The sequence below is a fragment of the Peromyscus californicus genome, unplaced genomic scaffold, assembly GCF_007827085.1.
Source record: "Peromyscus californicus insignis strain IS unplaced genomic scaffold, ASM782708v3 Scaffold_1__1_contigs__length_55948999, whole genome shotgun sequence".
NCBI classification, from domain to species: domain Eukaryota; kingdom Metazoa; phylum Chordata; class Mammalia; order Rodentia; family Cricetidae; genus Peromyscus; species Peromyscus californicus.
In genome coordinates this window covers 21,841,237-21,864,338 of record NW_026294492.1, presented here as the reverse complement: position 1 = coordinate 21,864,338, position 23,102 = coordinate 21,841,237, and the positions used below count along the sequence as shown (strand labels likewise).

General features: G+C 45.8%; 1 protein-coding gene across 1 annotated transcript in view; it reads right to left on the bottom strand.

The window, feature by feature from the left end:
• Window positions 1-21,711: 21,711 nt before the first annotated feature.
• Plb1 (phospholipase B1) overlaps window positions 21,712-23,102 on the bottom strand; it is a 98,870-nt gene continuing 97,479 nt past the window's right edge. Inside the window, exon 54 of the mRNA XM_052746199.1 lies at window positions 21,712-23,030. Within this exon, the coding sequence (XP_052602159.1) occupies window positions 22,836-23,030 (195 nt within the window). The 3' untranslated portion in view covers window positions 21,712-22,835. The remainder of the gene's footprint in view (window positions 23,031-23,102) is intronic.

Sequence of the window (23,102 nt, the reverse complement as noted above, 5' to 3'; positions counted from 1 at the left end):
CACTTGAAAAAAAAGAACATCAGAGACCAAGGAGGGACTTTCCAGCCCAGACACCGTATATGATACTAATGCCTTTGAAGTTTAATGTGCTTATTAACATCCTGAGGATCTTGTTAAAAACCTTACATGGGCTTTACCAGAGAGGCTGTTAGAAAGGTGGGTGTGGGGAGCTGGGGAAATGATGCAGTTGGTAGCATACTTGCCATGTGAGCATGAGCACCTGAGTTCAGATCCCCAGAACACATGTAAAAAGTTGGGCATGTGTCTGTAACCCTAGTGCTGGGAGGGTAGAAACAGGTAGGATCCCTGGAGCTTTCTGGTCAACCAGCCTAGCTGAGCTAGTGAACTCCAGGTCAATCGAGAGACAATGTTTAAAAAAAAAAGGGTGGGTGGGTGGGTAGAATGAGGAACTCACCTGAAATTGAGCTCTGGCCTCCACATGCTTGTATGAGCACACACATACAAACACACACAAGCACACAGATACATACATGGATACACAGGAAAAGAAGAAAATGGAAGATGGTTGTTTGGGATTCAGACGGAAAGGTTCTTGCCTTGTCTGCCCTTTGCTGAGCTGTGTGGCCCAGCAATAACGAACTCCATCTGAAGGAGCTCAAAGAGCCAGAGAAACCAAGTCCGAGGATGTCTGAGGTCTCACAGCTGGAAGCGACAGGGCGGGAATCCAGGTCTTTGGACTCCACGGCAGATGTCGTCACTGCTGCCAATCCTCAGTTTCCCAGCCTCCTCTCTGTGCTGGTGGTCTGAACTCTGGTGGGAGGACCTGTTCTGTGCAGAGGGGCAGACCCCTTCTACAGTAGGGCCCAAGCTCCTCTCAGCCAGAGAGGGACAGGCGGGTCCAACGGCCAGCTTGGCCTGGTTTATGGCCAAGCTTAGGTACTAAAGGAGCAGACTGAGTGGGTCTCTTCATTCAAACAAACTTTTTTTTTCCACCCGAGGCAGGGTTTCCCTGTGTAGTTTTGGTGCCTGTCCTGGATCTCACTCAGTAGACCAGGCTGGCCTCGAACTCACAGAGATCCGTCTGGCTCTGCCTCCCAAGTGCTGGGATTAAAGGCATACACCACCACTGCCCGGCCAAACAAACTCTTAATTCCCTGAGATCATGGGGTCAGGGATGTCGCTGCCACTCTATAACTTGAGTTTTTGCGGAGTCAGCCTTTGAAAGGCGTTTATGTGTGTCTCTATAAACAGAGCAAGAAGCCCCTTGCCGCACCCCGATCCCCTGAGTCTGTGATGTGTCAGAAAGATGGTAGGCCATAAAGTCATGACAATAAATGCCTGACACTATTATGGTGATGCAGATTTTCAAAGCACTCTGAATGCTCCCTTTCATCTTTGTCCTCCTGGCCTCCTTTTAAGGGAGGCAGGACAGGTATTATGTTCATGCTACAGATTAGAAACAAAGACTCAAGAAGGAGGTTGGCTTGGCCAAGTTCATAGCTCTAGATGCAGAAGACAATGGTCTTTCGACTGTGCTGGACCCACTGTCCCAACTGCCTGCCTGCCTGACGCCATACAGCAGAGACTGTCTCAGTTCTGACAGATTTATTACCAGCAATTTATCATTTGCTTATTACCAAAGAGAGGAAAAAGCCAGCCTTGAGAAAAACACCCGAAAAATTGCCCAACGAAGTGTTCAAGAGCTGACTGAGCTGGCATGGAAGTGAGGCCAGGAGATGGTCCACCCAAGGGAGGGACAGGAATGCTTCTGCATGGGAAAGGTACAGGTAAAGCACACGAGTTGGAGGCTGGCAGATCAGAGTTCGCACCGGCAATAGCTGATGTGTGGGGAGTGGTAGGTAGAGGTGTGCCGGCTGATAGGACAGGGTCAAGTCTAGAAGAGATCAGAAGGAGGCAGGCTACATCCAGAGTCTGGGCTTTAAGAACCAAAGCCCAGAATTCTGGAGGAAAAATTGTCAGGGACTCATGTCTGGCAACTGAGAGTTGGTACCAAGAAAGGAGAGGAAGGAACAAAGAGAACAAGAATGTGGAAAGTAGTTGATCAGAGTAGAGATGCTTTTAGATGTCTTGTCCAGGAGAGATCTAGGTTCATGTGTTTAGATTGGCTGGGAATGTGTGGGAAGGTAAACCGGTCAGTGTACTGTGGTGGGAGGCCAAGGATGCTCTTGGCATGATTGATTTATCTGGAGAAAGGGTTGTATGCTTTTTTGTTGGCTGCCAACTCACAGATGACAACACAGAGACTTATTAATTATAAAAGCTTGGACATTAGCTTAGGCTGGTACCACCAGCTCTTATAACTTAAGTTAACCTGGTTTTATTTATGTTCTACCACGTGACTTGGTTACCTTTCCTCTGCACCTTATATCTGACCTCTTCAGTGTCTCCCTGGCGTCCTTCACATGCCTAGATTCATCTCCTACTTCCTTTCTCTCGTCTCAGAAGTCCCGCCTATACCTCCTGCCTGGCTATTGGCCATTCAGCTCTTTATTAAACTAATCACAGCAGTATATCTTCACATGGCGTACAAAGATCCCCAGCAAAGGGTCAATAACCCAGGCTAGTCTTGAACTCCCTATGTAGCTGAGGATGACCTTGCACGTATGATCCTTCTGTCTCCACATCCTGAGTGTTGTGATTACAGGTGTGTACCACTACACCCCATCTATGTGGTGCTGGGGATTGAACCCAGGTCTCCGTACATGCTAGCCAGGTACTCCACCAACGGAGCCAGGTCTTCGCTCCTAGTATGGGTTTTAAGGAGCTGTTTCTTCAACTGACATTCAATAGAGCAGTGCTCTCTAGGATGCCTCTTCAGGAGAGAGGGAGAGAGGAAGGTCTGTGTGCAGTACAGATGTCAGAAGAAGCTCCACAGGAGCCCTTAATGAAGGCTCCACAATGCCTTGAAGAAGCACACATGCAATCTATTCCAAGGGAGAGGAAGTGAGAGCAGTTTTCCAAGCTCTTTTGATCTTGGCACAGGTTAATATCTCCCGGGCCTCAATCTTGGAACACAATCCAACATTTTATCAGCTTGGCCAATGGCCATACCCACAATACTTTGTGCCTTCTACCCCTGGCCTCTCACCTCGTGTTGGGGGTTGGGCACCTACATAAGACAAGACACTGCGGTGACTTCAGCCTCCCTCCTGTCTGTTTTGGGGTTTCCTCTCAGAACCTTTCCCTAAGTATTGCTTTAACTTGGCTCTTACCACAGACTAATTTGCTTCTAGCTAATGTCCAGTGGGGATTGCCCACCTGTTTCCAACTACGTGACAAACTAAACGTCAGCAAAGCCTGGAGATCCTCCACCTTTCTCTGGCCACCGGGCTGTCCACTCTGCCCACCTTGTTTGCCCAGGTGAGCAGGAAGCAGAAGAATGGCCCGGAGCAGGCTCCGCCAGGCTCTGGTGTCCCTTTGCTTCTGCCACTCTCTTGCGTGTGCCCACACCCACTTGGGCTTGTCCTTGGCTACGCTGCCTTCTGTCTGGGCTCTGCTTGCTCCCTTCCTCTGACCTTATCCCTCCTGTAATGGAAAGATCCCAATGGCTATTGATCTGCTACGGCCTCCTAGTGGGTTGCAAACGTATGCAGCCACCAGAATTATGGGGAGGCATGGGATAAAACCTTAGAATTGCCTTTCTAGTAAGTTCTGTGGGATTCCAGTGCTGTCGGCCTGAGGGGCCATGCTTTGCGGATCTATAGCTCCCAAATGTGAGATGCTTGGGAAATGTGGTAAGACGTTATATTAGTTACTTGCCTTAGTCGCTGTGATAAAATACCCCGGACTTAAGAGAGAAAGGGTTTACTTGGGCTCACAGTTTGAGGCTACAGTCCATTATGGTAGGGAAGTTCTGGAAGCAGGAGCTTAATACGAGCAAGTTGATCACATTGTATCTGCATACCCTTCCTTGTTCAGCTAGGTTTCTTTATTCAATCTAGGACCCAAGCCTAGGGAACGTGCTGCCCATTCTTAGGTGGGTCTTCCCACCTCAACTGAATTTAATTAAGATAGTCCCTTCCAGGTATGCCCATACAAAGGCTCATTTCCTAAGTAAGATCCTATCCAACTGACATCAATATTAACTATCACAGAAATGTATATTCCTGGCGCTCACCTCGGACTTACTGAATCAAAATCGCTGGAGGCCATGGTCCTTGCTGCCTGCTTTTCCTTGCCCTGGCCCAGTGTGGACTGCTTTGCTCTTCCACCTTTCCTGTTCTTCTGGCTGTGAATGCTCCTATTGGCTTGCTCTAAACCCCATCTCTGGCTCCTTTCCCAGCTTGCTCTGTGTGCATTCACACCTTATTGCTGAGTGGGAACTTTCTGTCAGTTTTGATTCTCTCTCAAACATTTTCTTTGATTTAGGGTGGCAAGATGCCCAGCAAAATGCAAACTTCAGAAGAAACAACAAATATTTGGGGGGGTTGTTAAGGTTTGAAATAGGGTCTCTGTGTGGACCCGGGTTGGCGCTGGACTCCAAAAGCTTCTGCCTTAGTCTTCTGAGTACTGGGATTATAGATGTGTGCTATCTTACTGTTTCAAGTAAGTTTTTAGTGTATGTCTCCTGCAGTATTTGTGACATAATTAATTAAAATGTTGTTACTTGGGGTTGGGGATCTGGTTAAGTGTTTGTTGCATAGGCATGAGGACCTGAGTTGATGCCATCAAAGTTTGCGCATCAGGTGTGGCACACACCTTTAATCCCAGCACTCAGGAGGCAGAGGCAGGTGGATCTCTGAGTTCAAGGCTAGCCTGGTCTACATAGCAAGTTCCAGGACAGCCAAAGCCACACAGAGGGACAATTGTCTTAATCAAAACAAAGCCGGGCATGGTGAATCATGCTTGTAATTCCAGAACTGAGGGTGGAGACAGGAGGATCCCAGGGTTTGTTGGCCAGCTAGTCTAGCTGAATCTGTGAGCTCCAGATAAAAATGAGATGCCCTGATTCAGAAAACAGATGTTAAGTGACTGAGGAAGATATTTAAGGTTGGCCTTTTGGACTCTACATGCATGTACACACTAGTGTACTTATACTCTGTATACACATGTACACACACAAACAAGTACCCACATAGAAATATTATTTCTTTGAAGAGAAACATTTCATCAAGTGTTCTGTATCTTCTCCTAACCAGTCCAGCTGCCCCTTGGCATGCTGCCATTTTGGTTCGGACAGTTTTGACAGAACCTTCAAGGGTTTGCCCTTGATCTCTCTTATTCTCGACCCCATCCTTTATCTCTTTAGGTCACCTGCCTGTCACCTGCTATCCACTCACTGGTGCGTCTCACCATCTCACTTGGTCAGTTTCTCTAGACTTGCACCTCTGGTCTCTTCTCAGATCCAAGTTGCCTTTGTTCCTGCATACATCCCCGGTCCCATGTGGCCAAGCCGTGACTTGACACACCAACATCAAGGCTCAGTATATTGAAGCCATCGGAGATTTCTACTCCCAGTTGCGGCTAAGATCGAGGCCTAATATGTTCAAGCCCCCAGAGCCTTCCATTCCCTACAAGCCCCCAGAGACAACAGCTCAGTGCTTTTACTCATTAATTTCCTCATGCTGCCCATGAGTTACCATAATGGGCCAAAGTTCACTGTCAGGGTTGAAATTATATATAGGTATCTCATTGATGAGGCTGCCTTTAGGTACATGCTTGACAAAAGGACCTAGGAATATAACCGGGAACAAAGAGCCCTTTAATTAATTTACTCAATTTAATTTATGTCAATACAATTTTAATTCTGCTACCAAGGAGAGGGAAGCTTCTTTTAAAGTGTATTTTTAGTAATATTTTAATTCATTCTTTGACAGTTTCATACATGTACACCATGCTTCTTGATCATATCCACCCTTCACTTTCCCTAGATCTCCCCTAACGGGTCCCCCTTCCATGAAAAGGAATCTTCTACGAAGCTATCTACTAAGACAGCTTGGAATCCTTTCTTTTCCTTTGGAGATTTTTTTGGGGGAGGGGGTCACAAGAACATATGTAAACCACTTGGGGTTCGGGGGGCGAAGCATGAAGCTGTCCGTGGGAGTGGTTTGGTTAGTTTACAACTCTAGGATTTTAGAGGGACAGAGCATTTGAGCTTGCTATGGGTGGGTGTTGGTTTCAGAGGCAAACGTGGGTTCAAAGCAGCCCACCACCACTTCTCCACTGCTCAGTGATAGCAGCAGTAAAAACAGTCCATTTGGACATCAGGGCTTCACACAGAGCAGTCAGTGAACAAGACAATAGTGCATGCAAAGGGATCCAGCTGTGGTTTAACATGCAGCCTGGGAGAGATGTGAATTCCAAGCCTGGAGAGGGGGGCAGGGATCCTGGCTGGAAGCAGTTAGAGGTTAACTCAAGAGAAGATGTCATGTGAAGTTGGATCTGAGTAAGTGAAAAATGCAGAATTCTAGAGAATAGAGAGATGTGTCCTTCCTGTCCTCCAGAGGCTTGTCCACAGTCAGTCAGGAGAGGCAGACTGGTGACAGCTTTGCTGCTCTCCCTCACTTGTACTCCTACTGGGAGGTTTTGTGTTGGGGTGTGTGTGTGTGTGTGTATGCATACATGTATGCATGCATCCACCTGGAGGTGGCTGTCCTTATAACCCACTATGAACTTGATTTTAATGTTCTTAAGGGTTTTTTTGTTTTGCTTTAGTTGGTTGGTTTTGGTTTTTTTTGAGACAATGTTTCTCTGTGTAACAGCCCTAACTGTCCTGGAAACCAGGCTGGCCTTGAACTCACAGAGATCCGCCTGCCTGGGATTAAAGGCATGCGCCACCAGGCCCAGTTATGTTCTCAAGTTTTAACACGTTCCTAAGTCATTTGGGGATGAAGTAGTGGTATGATTAATATACGAGAAGAAGCCGGAGAGTTTGTTGAAATACCATTTGTTGTCTGTTTCCATCCTTGGAAATTGAGGTTCTGAAGATCGGGGGTGGGCCCGGCAATCTGCCATTTTAAAGAGCTTGCCAGGCAATCCGATTGCAGGGGATCTTTGACAATATTTGAACGTAGCTGTGGAAGATAGCTCCCCATACTACACCCCTGCTTTAAAGAACTCTCTGTTGCTGAGAAGATGGTAGTCAAATGATCCTGGATGGAGGCCAGAGCTTCAGGCTTCTTCACGGTTTCTCAGACCCAAATCCTAGGGAGAAAAACACAGTGGAAGACCCTGTCTTACCAAGGAAATGTGACCACATTATTGTCTCTTTAGAAAATGCTGTGTAAAGGGGTTGGAGAAATGGCTTAGCAGTTCAGAGCATTTTGTCTCTCTTGTGGTGGACCTGGGTTCAGTTATCAGCACCCACATGGCAGCTCACAACCATCTGTAACCCCACTTCCAGGGTATCTTATGTCCTCTCTGGCTTCCACAGGCATAAAGCATGCACATAGTGCACATACATACATACATGCAGGCAACATACTCATCCACATAAAGAATAAAAAAAAAATCTTACCAAGAAAATAACACCGTGCAAGGTTAGTGGGAAGAGGTCAATATCCTATGTCCTTAGTAGAAATGGTTCTCACTCCTGATCAGCTCTGAACATTATGATGTTCCCCACACGGTTCATGGTTTACCCCATAAGTCCAGGTAGAGGCAGATATGCCCCCGGTTGCTCTTTCTCCCTCCCGCTGGGTTTCTCCTTCCTCGTCTTAGAAGGCTCCTTTATGTGCTTTCATTACAGCGTCTACTTTGATGGCATGTCAGTTCCTCCAAGCAGCCCAGATACTCCCCTCGGTGTATGACTGCCATCCTGGACAGAGGATGTTCTTGAGATACTCCCACCGTCATGTTCCACAAACCTGGGCTTTGGAGACGAGCTCTAACTTCATACATTCTCTTTCATTGGAAACCCAATGGGTTGCGAGTGTAGAAGGATGGACTGACACATGCCTGTGACACATTCATGCTTCCCAGGACAGAGCGCTTTTGGGTGGCGAAGCCAACCCCGACTTGGAGTATGTGGGAGGATACAGTAGGATATAGGAAACAAGTACTAACTTGATGCCTTACATGCCTTTTTCATAAGGTCAGGAAGAATTTTGCCTCCCTACCATCTTATTTGTGGATGGATGTTGGTGAGCTTACTCATGTCACATACCATATTCCTTAGGGGCAGTGTCCTCTTTTAATGTGCTATGGTGATTGTCCCCTAAAGTCACAGAGTTAATTGTCACCAAATTTGAAAGGCGTCCGACGACAAGTTGACAGATAAAAGCACTAGAAAAACAGCCATGCTGACTGGCTGCTGACAGGGAGAACTCTTGTAGCCACAGGATGAAAATTCAAGCTATGTTGATCTAATCAGAGCCGACATCAAGGCATAACACTGGGCTAGTCCAGAAGTCTGGATTGGATATGGATTGCTCTGCATTCCTTCCTGATATTGCCCAACCCCTTCCTATATGTGTAGCTGGTGCCTTCAGACATAAACTAGTGACATCAAGCCATACGGAGGAGCAAGGCATTGAAGGAGGTGGCACTGGGTCCATTGATGAATCATTCTACTTGACAGAGCGGTGTTGAAAAATCACAAGGCTCTGAGCTCCATACCTCATCAAAATCTCACTTAACCATAAATGTGATATTTAGGAGTCTTAAATTTTTTTTTCTCTCCCCCTCTCTTCACTTGCGGTTTCCTTCTTGTGGTGATAAAAAGTACCCACATGTCGTCATGCTTAAATAAAATAAGGGAAGTCACACAGCAACGAGGAGAATAGATCATTTTCACACTGGTGGAAAATGCATAAAAAGCACAGTCAGATATTAGAACAAATTATGCGCTAAAACACCCCATATGTTTAGCCTATGATATTTGTCGCTTTGTGTCAGCTATGAAATATGGAGTAACTCTGCATGTATGTGTGTGTCCCGCTGAAGAAAGAAATGGACCCGTGAATTTATTCTCAGTAGACTATCTAATTCAAATTATGCTTTGGGATTGGAGCGGAGCTCATGTGTTTAGCATGTGAGAAGCTCTTGAGTTCAATCCCCAGGACCAAACTCAAAACAAAATGATGCCTTTGGGGCGGGAGAGATGACATCCGGGTTCTGAGATTTGTGTAGTTAGGTGATTGTGTCACCGTGAGATCATGGAGTGTGCTTACACAAGCCTGGACGGTACAGGTCAGCCAGGAAATGCTACAAAGCTGGACATCGTGGAGTACAGCTCTAGTCCCAGGAGTCCCAGCCTTGGGGAGGCTGAGGTGGGAGGTTCTCCAGTTCCATGACAGCCTGGTTAACCCTAGATAATGAGACACTTTCTCAAATAGAAAAAAAGTCAGGAAAACACACACACACACACACACACACACACACACACACACACACACACACACACACAATCTATCATGACATACTATTTTATAACAAATGTTTTGATGGAGTTAAGGGCACTTACAGAGGGCCTGGGTTCATTTCCCAGAATCCATATGGTGGTTCACAGGACTCTGTAACTCCAGTTCCAGGGGACCTGATGGCCTCTTCTGATCTCTTGTGGGCACCAGGCATGCACGTGGTACACATACTTACATGCAGGCAAAACAGCCATATACATAAAATAAAAAGAAATGAATCTTAAATAATAATTCTTGGGGAAAAAAATCATGGATGTGTCCTCCCAGTTAAAGTTACTGCTTTAACTAGAGTCAGACTCCTGGGTCAGTGGCCCCGCCCCTTGCCTGCCGATGCACAGGGTGCAGGAAAGCTGTCCCCCACCCCCATGGCTCTCCTCAGCTGATTGCTTCTGGTGTAGCTGCAGGCAGAGAAAGACTCATCCTCCCTCGGTGGTGGTGGTGGTGGGGGGGGGGTTGGCCACTAGGAATTTGATCGTGCTCCAGTGAATATATGGACAACAAAAAATGCACTTTTTCTTTCCTTTTTGGAGGGGGGGGAGGTCAAGGGAGGGGGGGTCAAGGTGGGGGTGTGTGTGAGAAGACTGGGAGGTGAGTGTGACTGGGGCACATGATGTGAGATTCCCAAATTAAAAAAAAAAAAATCCTGAGTCAGATCTCTGTGACTTCATTTTATAAATGTCCTATGAAGTGTCTTTCTCCCATAAGTGCTGGTAGTCTATACTGAACGAGTGAGCGTGGCTGTGTGTGTAAAAGCAGATTCCTATGAAAGAATACAAACAGAGCTCCATCAATGAGATGATTTTGCTGTATCATTTACTGGCTACTGCAGCACAGCCAGACGCGTCCAGAGTACCTCGGGCTATCATCACCCACATGGTAAGGCACAAACACAGGCTTTGCAGTGTAGTAGAATTCTTAGGACATTTTTGTAATGAGAGGAAGAGTCACCTCAAGAGCATTTTGGCCAAGCGCTTCTAAGAGCCATCCTGCTTGGAGATGAGTTATGCATTTTAATCAGTAGCTTGTTACAAATTTGTTTCTCTCTGTACTGCTGATGAACTGGGTGTCAGTAGCATGGCACAGAGGACGTATTTACAAAAAAAGTAAACTCGGTTCATAGGAAAGGAGGAGAAATGATCCGTTTTTGGAAGCTGAAAGGTGTACAGTAATCTTCCAGTTGCTGACAAGTATAAATGTAATCTGCCCAGTGGCCATGTCATAAGAGCAGCAGATGGCAGTTGACTTCAAGGGGTCAACCCACCAAGAGGAAACTCCCTGATGGGTGAATTTCAGATAGGCAAGACCACAGACCCCAGACTGTCTTTTTCTTCTGCTGTGCCTTTACATGTTTGCTGCTGCCAACTTTCCCTGGTGTCTGGCATGGTGTGAATGGGTGTGGGGAGATCCCCCCTGCTTGTAATGTAGTGTGTTTATCTCATGAAAACTTCCCATTCTGCTGGGCGTTTTTACTCCTGGATTATTATGAAGATGATTCCTTCCTAAGCTGTATTGTCTAATTAATAATAATAGTTTATACAGAGTTTTGATGAATAAAAATAAATACAAGGAAATGTTACACAGCTAGAGCCTATGAGTTTCACCTAAGGAGCTGTATTGATTGCAGCTCAAGTTAATAATTAAGAAAAACAGTTTATGGTTGGAGAGATGGCTCAGAGGTTAAGAACACTGGCAGTTCTTCCAGACGTCCTGAGTTCAATTCCCAGCAACCACATGGTGGCTCACAACCATCTGTAATGAGATCTGGTGCCCTCTCCTGGTGGGCAGGCAGACACTATATACACAGTAAATAAATAAATCTTTAAAAAAGAAAGACAATTGAGTCCCAGGAGCCAGGCTGGCTCAGATTCCTTTAATCTTAATACTGTAAGTTGCAGTGACAGGTTTTGGTGTGCATAGTTAGCTGAAACAAAGCCTTAAATAACTTCAGGTTAGATCAGATGTTTAGATAATAGCTTTGAGATAGAAAACCCCCCAAAAACAATTGAAACTTCAGAAGGACACATGGCTGAGGTAAAAAATACAAAGCAGCATAACTGTTACTAGCTGATGTACTTTCTTGCTAAGGTTGGTTGATGATCAAAGGTGATGATTAATTCCTTGTACCCATTCCTGCCCACAATCTCCTGATATAAAAAACTATTGGTGAGTGGGTATGCACCCTAATGGTTTGAAGTAGAGTTGACTGATTCTTTTTCATATATAAAAGTTTGTTTAGCCGGGCGGTGGTGGCGCATGCCTTTAATCCCAGCACTTGAGAGGCAGAGCTAGGCGGATCTCTATGAGTTCGAGGCCAGCCTGGTCTAGAGTATGAGATCCAGGACAGGCACCAAAACTATACAGAGAAAGCCTGTCTCAAAAAAAAAAACAAAAAACAAACAAAAAAAAAAAAACAGAAAAAAAACCCAAAAAGTTTGTCATTTCTTTAAGATTCCTTATAAGATTACCTTTCAAGATAAGTAATAAAGTAATTGGCCCTTTCTTTGTAACTGCAAAACGCAGCCTGCCAGCAAAAGACCTGACTGAGAAGACTATCTTGCTTGCCTACACCATTAATCTATAACAAGTTGCTTGGGTATGAATATACGTGGGTTCTTGGGATAATTTGTTTTTCATCTGTAATACATAAAATGTTTAATCATGTAAGAGAGATGAAAAACATGTTTTTACCTGTATTCATTATAATCTTTCACTTGAAAAATCGAATGTAACCACATTGTAATTCCTATATTGCTTGAAAAACTTGGTTGGGGTATATAAGCTGTAGAAAAAAGTATACAGTAGGAAAGAATACAGAAGAATAGAGAATAAAGAAGGAAACCATCAAGAGAGTGAGTGTGAGTGTCTAAAAAGTCTAGTATGGACTACTCTGTGGATTCCCTTTGAGCCCTGAGCTGCTGGGGGCTGACCCCCCAGGCAGCAAAAATAATCCTTTTAAAATATGATGTCTGTTTATTTTTATTTATTTAGTTTGTTATTGTTGAGACAAAGTCCCATATGCTCCAGGGTGACTTTAACACACTGAGTAACCAAGGATGACCTTACAGTCTGGATCCTCCTGCTTCTACCTCCCAAAAGCTAGATTGCAGGTGTGTGTCACCATACCCAGTTTTATGTAGTGCCAAGGACCAAACCCAGGACTTCACAGATGTTAAGACAAGCAACCTGCTCACTACCTGAGCTACAAACCCAGTCCTGAAGGTGATTTGTGTGTGGTGTTCATGTGCATTTGATATTTGTATGGGCACATGCTTGCCATGGCGCATGTGTTGTGGACAGATAACACCCTTGGGCATCTATCCTCTTAATCCCCTTTGTTATAGACAGGCTCTCCTCTTGTTCACCCTTGTGTAAGATAGTCTAGCTGGCTTGTGAGCTTCCCTAACTCCCCTTTCTGCCTCCCATCTTGACTCAGGTATGATAGGATACATGTGATGGTTTTTACAGGAGTTGTGGAGATCTGAATCCTGGGCCTCAGGATTGCACAGCGCCTGCGTGCTGTATCCACTGAGCCATGTTCTCAGCCTCTGGGGGTGGTTTTTTAAAGGAAACATTGGGGCAGGTGTTTGGAAATGCTACTGTTACATAAAGCAAGAGCAGGAGCCATGAGGTCTGTGTAGAGTAATACCATCTGTGCACATTCAAACAAACTTAGAATGAAATGTTCTGAGACCGCTTTACGCTTTACGCTCGAGTCTGGTACCACAGGCCTGTAACCCCAGCTGCTTGGGAGACTGAGGCAGGAGGATCATAAAGGCAGTCTGTCTGGGCTGCAGAGTGAGTTCAAGGCCTGTCTGTGCAACAGAGATGGTCAAAAGGTAAGGGGAAAAATAGTCGTATAGCTCAGTGGTAGAGAGCTTTTTTTTTTTTTTTTTTTTGCAAATGCAAGGCCCTCAGTTCAATCCCCAGTCTAAAAATAAATAACTGTAGGGTTGAAGCTTTAGCAGAAATGAGAGATCTTCAACTGGCTCACTTACCCCTCCTCCCAAACAAGTGGACACTGGGCAGAAGGCTAATAATTCATAGGGGCTCTTTAAGAAATGTCTTGGGAGAATTGCATGAAATTCTGCAGATCAAGGAACAATTGTGGCTACCTGTCTCTGTAAGGAATTTTCCCAGCTACAATAATCTTTGAAATCAAATTTAGAAAGGTTAGGTGGTTTTAAAACATATCAAAATCTGGTCCATCAAGATGTTCTTCCCCCGACAAGGGTACTATTTTGGCAGGAGCCAAATGCTTATTTTGTCTGTAACTTTAATTATGACATGATTATTATGTGGTCAGTATAATTGTAACTATAAATTTAAATCTAGTTTTCTTTGGAAAATTATACTTGTTTGTGCATCTATGTGTATATATTTATGTGTATGTGTGTGTGCAGGCGCGCACACACACACACACACACACACACACACACACACACACACACACACGACACAGCACGTGTGCAGGGGTCAGATGGCAACTTGTAGGAGTAGTTTTCTCCTACACCATGAGTTCCTGGGGTTGACTTCAGCTCCACAGGCTTGGTAGCAAGTGTCTTTACCCAGTGAGCCTTTTCACCAGCCCCAATCCTGCTTTTATCGTGAAAATAGCATACATAGATATGGAGATACTTACAAATTGTATATTGGGGTGCATGTGTTAGTGTTTCCTGGGTGGTACATAGTGGAAAAATTAGGATCCCCAAACCAGATTCCCATCCCTTTGATGGGAGGCCTGTAACTGTCTGGAGGAAGGGTTGGGATGCCGACTGGTCCAGAGATTTTTGTTATGAAAACAGCATCAGTATCAACCCAGGGAGGACAGCATCACTAAATCAATGGACATTAGCAGAGCAACCACGGCAATCAATTACAATAGGAAATTGAAGTGCTCCCCATGAATAGTACTAACAATAGCTAAATCTCGGAGTGAGCTCTGTATGCCAAGAAGCGTCCGGTGCCTTCTCTCAGACTGTCCGACACATCCACAACAGCCACACAAGGTCTGAGTCATGGTGGGGATGCCCACAGGGTTGGTTTCACAGTACCCATGACACCTTCTGGAAGTAGGGGGCTGCCCTTTTGGACAATTTAGGAAGCTGCTTAGGTTTCCTTGCGAGTCCAGGGGATTTTGGTTCCATGAAGAGCCTGGTCCTGTGCCCTGCTGTGTAAAACTATAAAAATAGAACCGGAGAAGAAAGGTCAAAATTGAGTTTCCATATGTAATGATGTTATCACTGACCCTTACCAGTCCCCAGAGATGTGCTGTTTTCCCAGCAAGTGGAAAAAAAATCTAGCTGCCCTGCAGGCTTGCCTCCTGGGTTCTGCCTCAGGCTAGGCACCTTCTTCACTCTAGAAGATTAACACCTTCCAGCTGGCAGTTTGTCCTGATTATATAAAGGGAACAGAGACTGATGGCCTGTCACTCTGGCGCTAAATGGTCTTGGCATGGTCAGTTTTGTGGGTGTGTGGCCTGTAAGTGGTTCAAAAGATCCTCCTTGGCTGAATACTGTTGCTGTTTAAAAATTCTTCATGGAGAGGGGGTGAGGGGTAGGGTGGCCACGGCCACGGCCACGGCCACACCTTTGATCCCAGTGCTCGGGAGGCAGAGGCAGGCAGATCTCTGTGAGTTTGAGATCAGCCTGGTCTATACAGCAAGTTCCAGGACAGCCAGGGATACACAGAGAAACCCTGTCTCAATAAATAAGTAATTTTTTTTGTTTTGTTTTTTGTTTTTCAAGACAGGGTTTCTCTGTGTAGTTTTGGTGCCTGGATCTCACTATGTAGACCAGGTTGGTTTTGAACTCACAGAGATCCACCTGGCTCTGCTTCCCAAGTTGTGGGATTAAAGGCATGCACTACCACCGCCCAGCTAAAATTCTTCAGTTTTTTTTTTTGTTTTTTTGTTGTTTTTTTTTTAAACAAAGGGCCCTGTACTATAATTTTGCGCTAAGTCCTGTGAACTATGCTCTTGGTCTTAGGTCTAGGCCAGGATGGAGTAGTCCATACAGGGCAGCTTGGAGCACTTGTCTGAGCTGGTGGCCAACTCCAAGGCCCATTTCTACCTTGAAAATCAAGTCTAGACGTAAACTCAGCCTCAACCCAGACTTTGAATGGTTGTATTACAAAGTCCCTTGGCAAGATGGGCAGAGAAGGCAGCTGAAGCCCCGGGGAGGTTTGGGAGCTAGGGGGGTGAGAACCCATTCTCTCTTTATTCCTGAGTTTGACCACTCAACATGCTAGCACATAGAATTGTACTACCCATCTGTTTCATTCCAAATTGAATTTTAACAGTGCTCCTGGAGGTCTGCCGTGTAACTGCCCTGTTCACCCCGTGTGTGGGGAGCAAGCTGCTGCCACAGAGGGTCTCCCTGGAGGCCCCAGCGCAAGACTGAGCCTTTGCTAGCCACATAAAGGGCCAGTAGTTCTATGCCAGGCACATGGTAGAGACACACGGAGAGTGTAGGCAGTGACGCAAAGGCTGTGGAGAGCAGGTTGGTGGTTATGCTTTCTCCCTAGGCATGCACACAGGAGGATGGTCGGAGCTGTTACTGATCAAGCATCTATTCACCACCATACCCTTTCATACAGCTTCTCACTTAACCCCCAAATGGCTGTTTGTTTGTTGTTTTTTTGGGAGGGGGAGGGCAGGCTTCTTGCTTTTCATTACAGTTAAAACATTAGGGTCATTCCTTACAAGTCAGGACCAGAATCCCTTGTTCACCTCGTCTAAGCCCCCAACTCCCAGGAAGTGTGGTCGTTCAGTCATCGAGCCTGACTGGGCTTGAGATTCGAATTGATCGGGCATAAGATCCAAATGATTAAAACACCACTTGTGTGGAATACATTTAAGGATGCTGCATTTCTTCTTGTCTCAGTTCCTTGAATCCCAGGCTTCGGAAGCATCTTTGTTACTGGAGGACGCAGGCAGGGAGCTAAGGAGTGGACTCCAGGTCTTCCTTTCCAAGAGGATGGAGAGGCCCTGGGAAGGAGGCAGAGCCTAGGGCCAGAACTGTAGAACAAACTTCTAGTGATGAGTCTCCTGGACATTGTTTGGAGAGCAGGGGGGTGGGGCACATCTTTTTGCTGAACTTTGGTAAGCTGCTTTTGTCAACAGTTACAAAACTAACTTCGACTAACAAAGTTTTGCTAATAGATGCAAACCTTGTTAGTGTTCTATGGGCACTGGAACGATCAGCATGTTATATTTGGTTTTTATTATTATTGTTTTTTTTTTTTTTTTTTTTTTTTTTTTGGTTTTTCGAGACAGGGTTTCTCTGTGTAGCTTTGCGCCTTTCCTGGAACTCACTTGGTAGTCCAGGCTGGCCTCGAACTCACAGAGATCCACCTGGCTCTGCCTCCCGAGTGCTGGGATTAAAGGCGTGCGCCATCACCGCCCGGCGGTTTATTATTGTTTTTAAATCATACTTTTAAAAATTATTTATGTATATGGGTGTTTTGTCTGCGTATATGTCTGTATATGCCTGGCCAGAAGATGTCTGAACCCCCAGAACTGGAGTTACAAATGGTTGTGAGCCATCATACGGGTGCTGGGAATTGAACCCAGGTCCTCTAGAAGAATAGTCAGTGCTCTTAACCACTGAGCCATCTCTCCAGTCTCTTTTTAAAAATAATTTTTTTTGGCCGGGCGGTGGTGGCGCACGCCTTTAATCCCAGCACTCGGGAGGCAGAGCCAGGCGGATCTCTGTGAGTTCGAGGCCAGCCTGGGCTACCAAGTGAGTCCCAGGAAAGGCGCAAAGCTACACAGAGAAACCCTGTCTCGAAAAACAAAAAAAAAAAAAAAAACAAAAAAAAAAAAAAATTTTTTTTTGTTTTTTGGCAAGACGGGGTTTCTCTATGTAACCCTGGCTGTCCTGGAACTCTCTGTAGACCAGGGTGGCCTCAAACTCAGAGCTCCACCTGCCTTTGCCCCCTGAGTGATGGGATTGAAGGTGTGTACCACCAACACCCAGTTTTTATTATTAAAAAATATTATTTATTTATTTTTGAGACAGAGTCTCACTATATAGTCTTGGCTGGCATGGGACTTACTATGTAGACCAGGCTGGATGTAAACTCAGAGATCTGCTTGTCTCTGCCTCCTACATGCTGGGTTTTATTTAAAAATAGAAAGCCACAAGTCACTGTCATTTCATAGTGCCAGGCTCTAGTCACAGTAGCTGAGCTTTACTGTTGACAGTCCTGGTATACAGTCTACACGAAGACACGTCAGTCACTGAGTTATCCCCTCTTGCTGTTTGAAGCTCGAACTGGTGTCTTTTTCTCTAGTAATGCTATATTTCATTTTTGGAAGTTCTGTTTCATTCTCAGTTCTTCTATAAAAATGCTGCCTTGCTCTTACACTTTTATCTCTAAAAATACTTACTATTTTATGTGTATGTGCCTGAATGTATACGTACATACCATGTGCATGCAGGTCCCTTCAAAGATCAGAAAGGGGCACACTGGAACTAGAGTAGTAGGTGCTTATGAGCATCCAATGTGGATGCTGAGAACCAAAACTAGGTCGTCTGGAACAAGTGTCTTAACTACTGAGCTGTTTTTCCACCCCACTCCTTAGTTAAAAAAAATTGATATGCTCATGTGCTGTGTGGTGACATTTTTGCCAACAGGGAACCAAATATAGGATGGTGCTTCCATAAGGGTAATAATAGAGTTGAAGGTTTTTAATCATGTAGTGATGTCATAACTGTCCTAATGTCGTGTGTGTGTGTGTGTGTGTGTGTGTGTGTGTGTGTGTGTGTGTGTGTGTGTGTGTGGTTTATGTATGTGTATTAGTACTGTACTGGCAACTGTATTGACTAGTTTTATGTTAACTTGACATAAGTAATCAGAGAGAAGGGGGCCTCAATTAAGAAAGCGCCTCTATAAGATCGGCTGCAGATAAGTCTGGAGGGCATTTTCTTAATTAGTGATTGATGGGGGAAGACCCAGCCCATTGTGGGTGGGGCCATCCCTAGGCTGGTGGTCCTGAGTTCTATAAGAAAGCAGGCTGAGCAAGCCATGAGGAGCAAGCCAGTAAGCAGCACCCCTCCATAGCCTCTGCATCAGCTCCTGCCTCCAGGTTCCTGCCCTGCTTGAGTTCCTGCCCTGACTTCCTTCAGTGATGGACAGTGATATGGAACTGAGTGAAATAAACCCTTCCTCTCCAAGTTGCTTTGGTCATGGCGTTTCATACAGCAATAGGAACCCAAACTAAGACAACAACTTACAGAAGGAAAGGCTTATTTGTATATATGTGTATTAGTAACTTTTCCATATATGTTATGGATCTTGAGACATAAGAGTTCTTCCTCGTCAGAGATGGGAAGTGTGGCAGCAGACAGGTCCAGTGGCTGGAGCAACAAGCTGAGAGCTCATGTCTTACAGTGTAAGCAGGAAGCAGAGAGAGTGAACTGGGAATAGTGTGAGGCTTTGAAACCTCAAAGCCTACGCTCGGCAGCATACTTCCTCCAGCAAGGCCGTATCTCCCAAACCTCCCAAACTGCACCATCCACTTGGGACAAAGTGTGCAAACATATGAGCCTACGGCGGACATTCAATCCATCACAGCGTGCGTACAAGTGAGTGTGGCTGCATGTGCATGTATGTGCATGCGGAGGCCACAGGCCAACTTTGAGTGTCTTCCTCAATTGCTCTCTATTTTTGAGACATGGTCTCTCATTGGACCTACTGCTCATCAGTTCTGATAGGCGAACAGACCAATGAGCTCCAGAGGCCATTCTGCCTCTGCCCTCTTCCTCCAGGACTGGGGTCATAGATGCTCGCCACCACACCCAGCTTTTTACGTGGGTGTTTGCGGATCCAAACTGAGGCCCAAGACTCGGGGCCTCAGGCTTGCACAGCAGACACTTAGCAAAGCGTCCATCTCTCCAGCCCTCGGCCCCGATGTCTTGGTGCAACACATCACTCATGTGTTCTTAGTGTTACTGGTGCAAACACACAATACTAACAGTGGTGTATGCAAGTAGAGCATGTGCAACACTCAGTAATAAACATACAATGCCACTAGTTTACACACCGTGCTATTTCATATTTTGGAGTGTATTCTTTGTATTTATAAACAAAACATTCGTTATAAAACAGTATGCCATGATACGTTATGAGGAGCCTCATACATTGTGGCCCCTTGCCTCCCTCACTTCCCTCTCTCTCTCTCTTTTCCTTTTTGAGAAAGTGTCTCATTATATAGCGTTTCCCAGGCTGGCATGGAACTTGGGTCCTCCTACCTCAGCTTCCCCAGGGCTGGGACTAGAGCCGTAGTTCACAGTGTCCAGCTTTGTTACATTTCTTGGTTGGTCCTTACTGTTCAGGCTTGTGTAAGCACACTCCACGATCTCACAGCAACACAATCACCCGGCTGCATAAGTCTCAGAACCTGGCTGTCATCGGGTAACAAGGCTGTGATCCCTCTCTAGCGCTGCGTCAGGTAAAACGTCGTGGGTCTAATTGTGACGTCTGATTCTCACTTTCCGGGATTGTAAAACGTCGTGGGTCTAGTTGTGAAGTCTGATTCTCGCTTTCCGGGATTGTTTGGTTTTGCTTATGAAAAGACTGGCTACAAGTCTTGACTCTGAAGTTTAATTTTTAAAATCACAGATGGTTAATCAGGTGAGTTCTTCTGCCCAGGGGAATGCTAGAGCTGTCATGTTAGTCATGGCCTACTTTTCTAGATTTTTTTGATTTTTATAGACGATTCATTTGCAGCTGGGTTCAACTCATGGCTGGACTTGGTGGCCATTTTCTATTTGGAGGTTACTCTTCTACCATGGATTAATCTTCCACTGTGTGTGATGAAAACATAACTGAGCCAATTCCCTCTTCTCTGAATCTTGGTTTCTTTCTCTGTACAAAGAGGGTGGTAACAGGAAGGGGTGGAGTTCCTTTATTCTAGACTAGGGTGCCTGTCTGGCCTGATGCAAATGCTGGAATGCTGTCGATTTTCTTCTTTTCTCCTCTTTCCTCCACCCTCTCTCTTCAGGGTCCCATGCAGCCCTGGAGTGTCTTGAAATCACTACGTAGCCAAGGATGACCTTGAACTTCTGATTCCCCTGCCTGTACTTCCTGAGTGCTGGGATTATAGGTGTGTGCCATCACTTCGGGCTTATATGATGCTGGGGATTCAACCCTTCCATGCCGAGAAGCACTCTGCCATCGGAGTGGCAGCCCCAGCCCTTGACCTTCTTGAGAACACTTGCCTTTGAATGAATCTTTTTCACTACCCCTTATAGTCCCAAATCAGAAGCAGTCCGATACAGCCAACACAAATCATTGCTAACCCCTTGCCTTTTCCACAGTGGTCCTCCGAGTAGCTGACTCATCTTCACCCTTGTTTCCCTAGCTACCACCTCTGATACAGACCAGGCACATCCTTTTCTCTACCTATGCAGAATTACCAGTCTTAATGGCTATTATTCCCTTAGGGCCTCTAACAAGATCATCACTCCATCTTTCAGAGCTCAATTAATGTTCCAAAAGCCTCGCTGAAGGATTCTGACTAGGTTTAATCCACCTTAATCTTTCCTTTATGCATTTAAAAGCCTCTATAAGGTGTACCATAGAGGTAGCTTCCCTGGAAATGATAGGTTTTGTTCATGGTGTGACTTTGGGCGTAGTCCTACCTAGACTGTTTACCTAAAGGGACACGGTACACCATTGGTGTACACAGGTCCTGAGTCACTCATCCAAAATGTGTGGGATCTGAGTGTCTTGGAATCTGCATTTTTTTTTTGAGTATTTGTTTGTATGTAGTTGAGATGCTTTAAGGATGGTACCCAAGTCTAAAGATGAGACCCACTTTTGTTCCAGACAAAACACCTACTACAAGTAGTCTGCAGGTAACTCCACACAATGTTTCAATGCACCAATTTTATGGGGTCAAGTATGGAATTTTCCACTTGAGCGGCCTTGTTGGTGTTGAGTGGCAGATTTTTGAGTCAGGTGTTCTCTGGGGTTGGGATGGAAAGAGAAATGGGGATTGGAAGAAGAGACGTGTCATTTGGGACTCCTAGATTTAATAGGTCATCTCTGTTGGGAAGTCATCTCAAACGAGAGGCACCTAGGGCTGTGTTGACACAGTTCATGGAATGAACAGGCCATGACGCACTATTCATAGTGTCAGACCTGGAAGCCCAGGAGAACAGACACTGAGCATGGCCCTTCTAGTTTATCTTCCCCAAGAGAGATGAATTCCCAGGAGAGGAATTCAGTCGGTCTCTATGCCTTGAGATTACTGCCTGGTACCAAGGGCCCACCTCTGGGCTTTGCCTCAACCCTTTACTAAGAATGACACGTTTTCATTGGTGCAGTTTTTAGGGGTAACAAAGTGCTGCGAGGCAAGAAAAAATGGGTGCTTGCATTCCAATTTTATTACTACAGGATCTGAGAATTTGAGCTGGAGACCAGGGTTTTAACATGCATTGTCACCCCAGGTTTTGTAATTGTAGAGATGCTAACATGAAGATGACGATGTGGACCTTCTGGATTCCTACTGGGTTCCTCTGAGGTGAAATTCACATGGCATACAATTATTTCTAAAAAGAACTCATCAGCACTTAGTACATTTGCAGTGATGATCACCACCACCATTTTCAAAGTATCCTCCCCTGGCGTTAGGTGCAGAATATAAGGGAGAATGTATATGAGGCATGCAGCTCTGGCCTTGCCCCTGACCAATGGTCTGTATCTTCAGATTTAATCCCGATTTCTCTCAGATGTCAGCTAATGTAGAACTAGCTAATTACCTAAAATTAGCACCATTTGAAAGGTTGAGGGGACATGACATAATTCATATCCCAATCTAGTTTTCTTCCAAAATGGCATATTCCCTTCCAGGGAAATTCCCCGAGCAACCAGACACATCTCCCAGTAATTAACTACATTATCGAAGAGCCGCCTCTTAGTTGGAAGGAGTTTGTCTTCCCAGCCGGACTGTGACATGCATAGCTCAGAAGCTATCACAATGCTCTCATGGTCTCGGGTACAAGGCAAAACAGGCGCTGAGTGCATGCACACCTACCTGTTGGGTGGAATAGAACAGGGACCAGTCACCATCAGGTGACCAGGGTTTTCACTTCAACTGTGGGTTTGGTGAGTGACAAGATATGCTTGTCATAGGGTTGCGATGGAGCTGGACAGGGCCAGTCTAGACTCTGGTCTTATCCCCCAGGCAACCCTGCCTGGCATAGGACCCAAGACACTCTGGCTCCCACACCTGTATATGCATCAGATGGAGGGCGAGAGCCAGGGCCAGGCTCAGCTAAGAAAAAAACAGTCTTTCAGTAAAGGCTCTGGCGCCCCCATAAACCTGGGAGCAGGCAGGCTCCCAAGAAGTTGTGACAGTCCCTTTGGCTTCTGAGGGCACCAGGGATAGAAGCAAGGTTGGCCACAGTCCAGGGCTGCTGCAGCTGAAGGCCTGGTGAGGACTGTAGCTGGGACTTTGGATGAAGATCCATCCATCCGCTCAGGGTCCTAGAAACTGACAGTGTTCGGAACCTCCTTTCGGGGGCGTCTCATGGCTCTCCACAGCATCATCCCAAGGATGCCAACCACCAGGCCACCGACTGCTGCCACTGGTACTGCCCAGTACAGCACCTTGGAGGATGCTTCAGCCGTCTGGTCTGGAAGGAGCTGACTATTCCGAAGGGTGTAGAGGAAAGGGCTTTCCTGGGGAAGGAGGTAGGAGGATCAGAGGCTAACGGGCTCCATCCACCCATCCATCTGCCCCAATCCCATCTC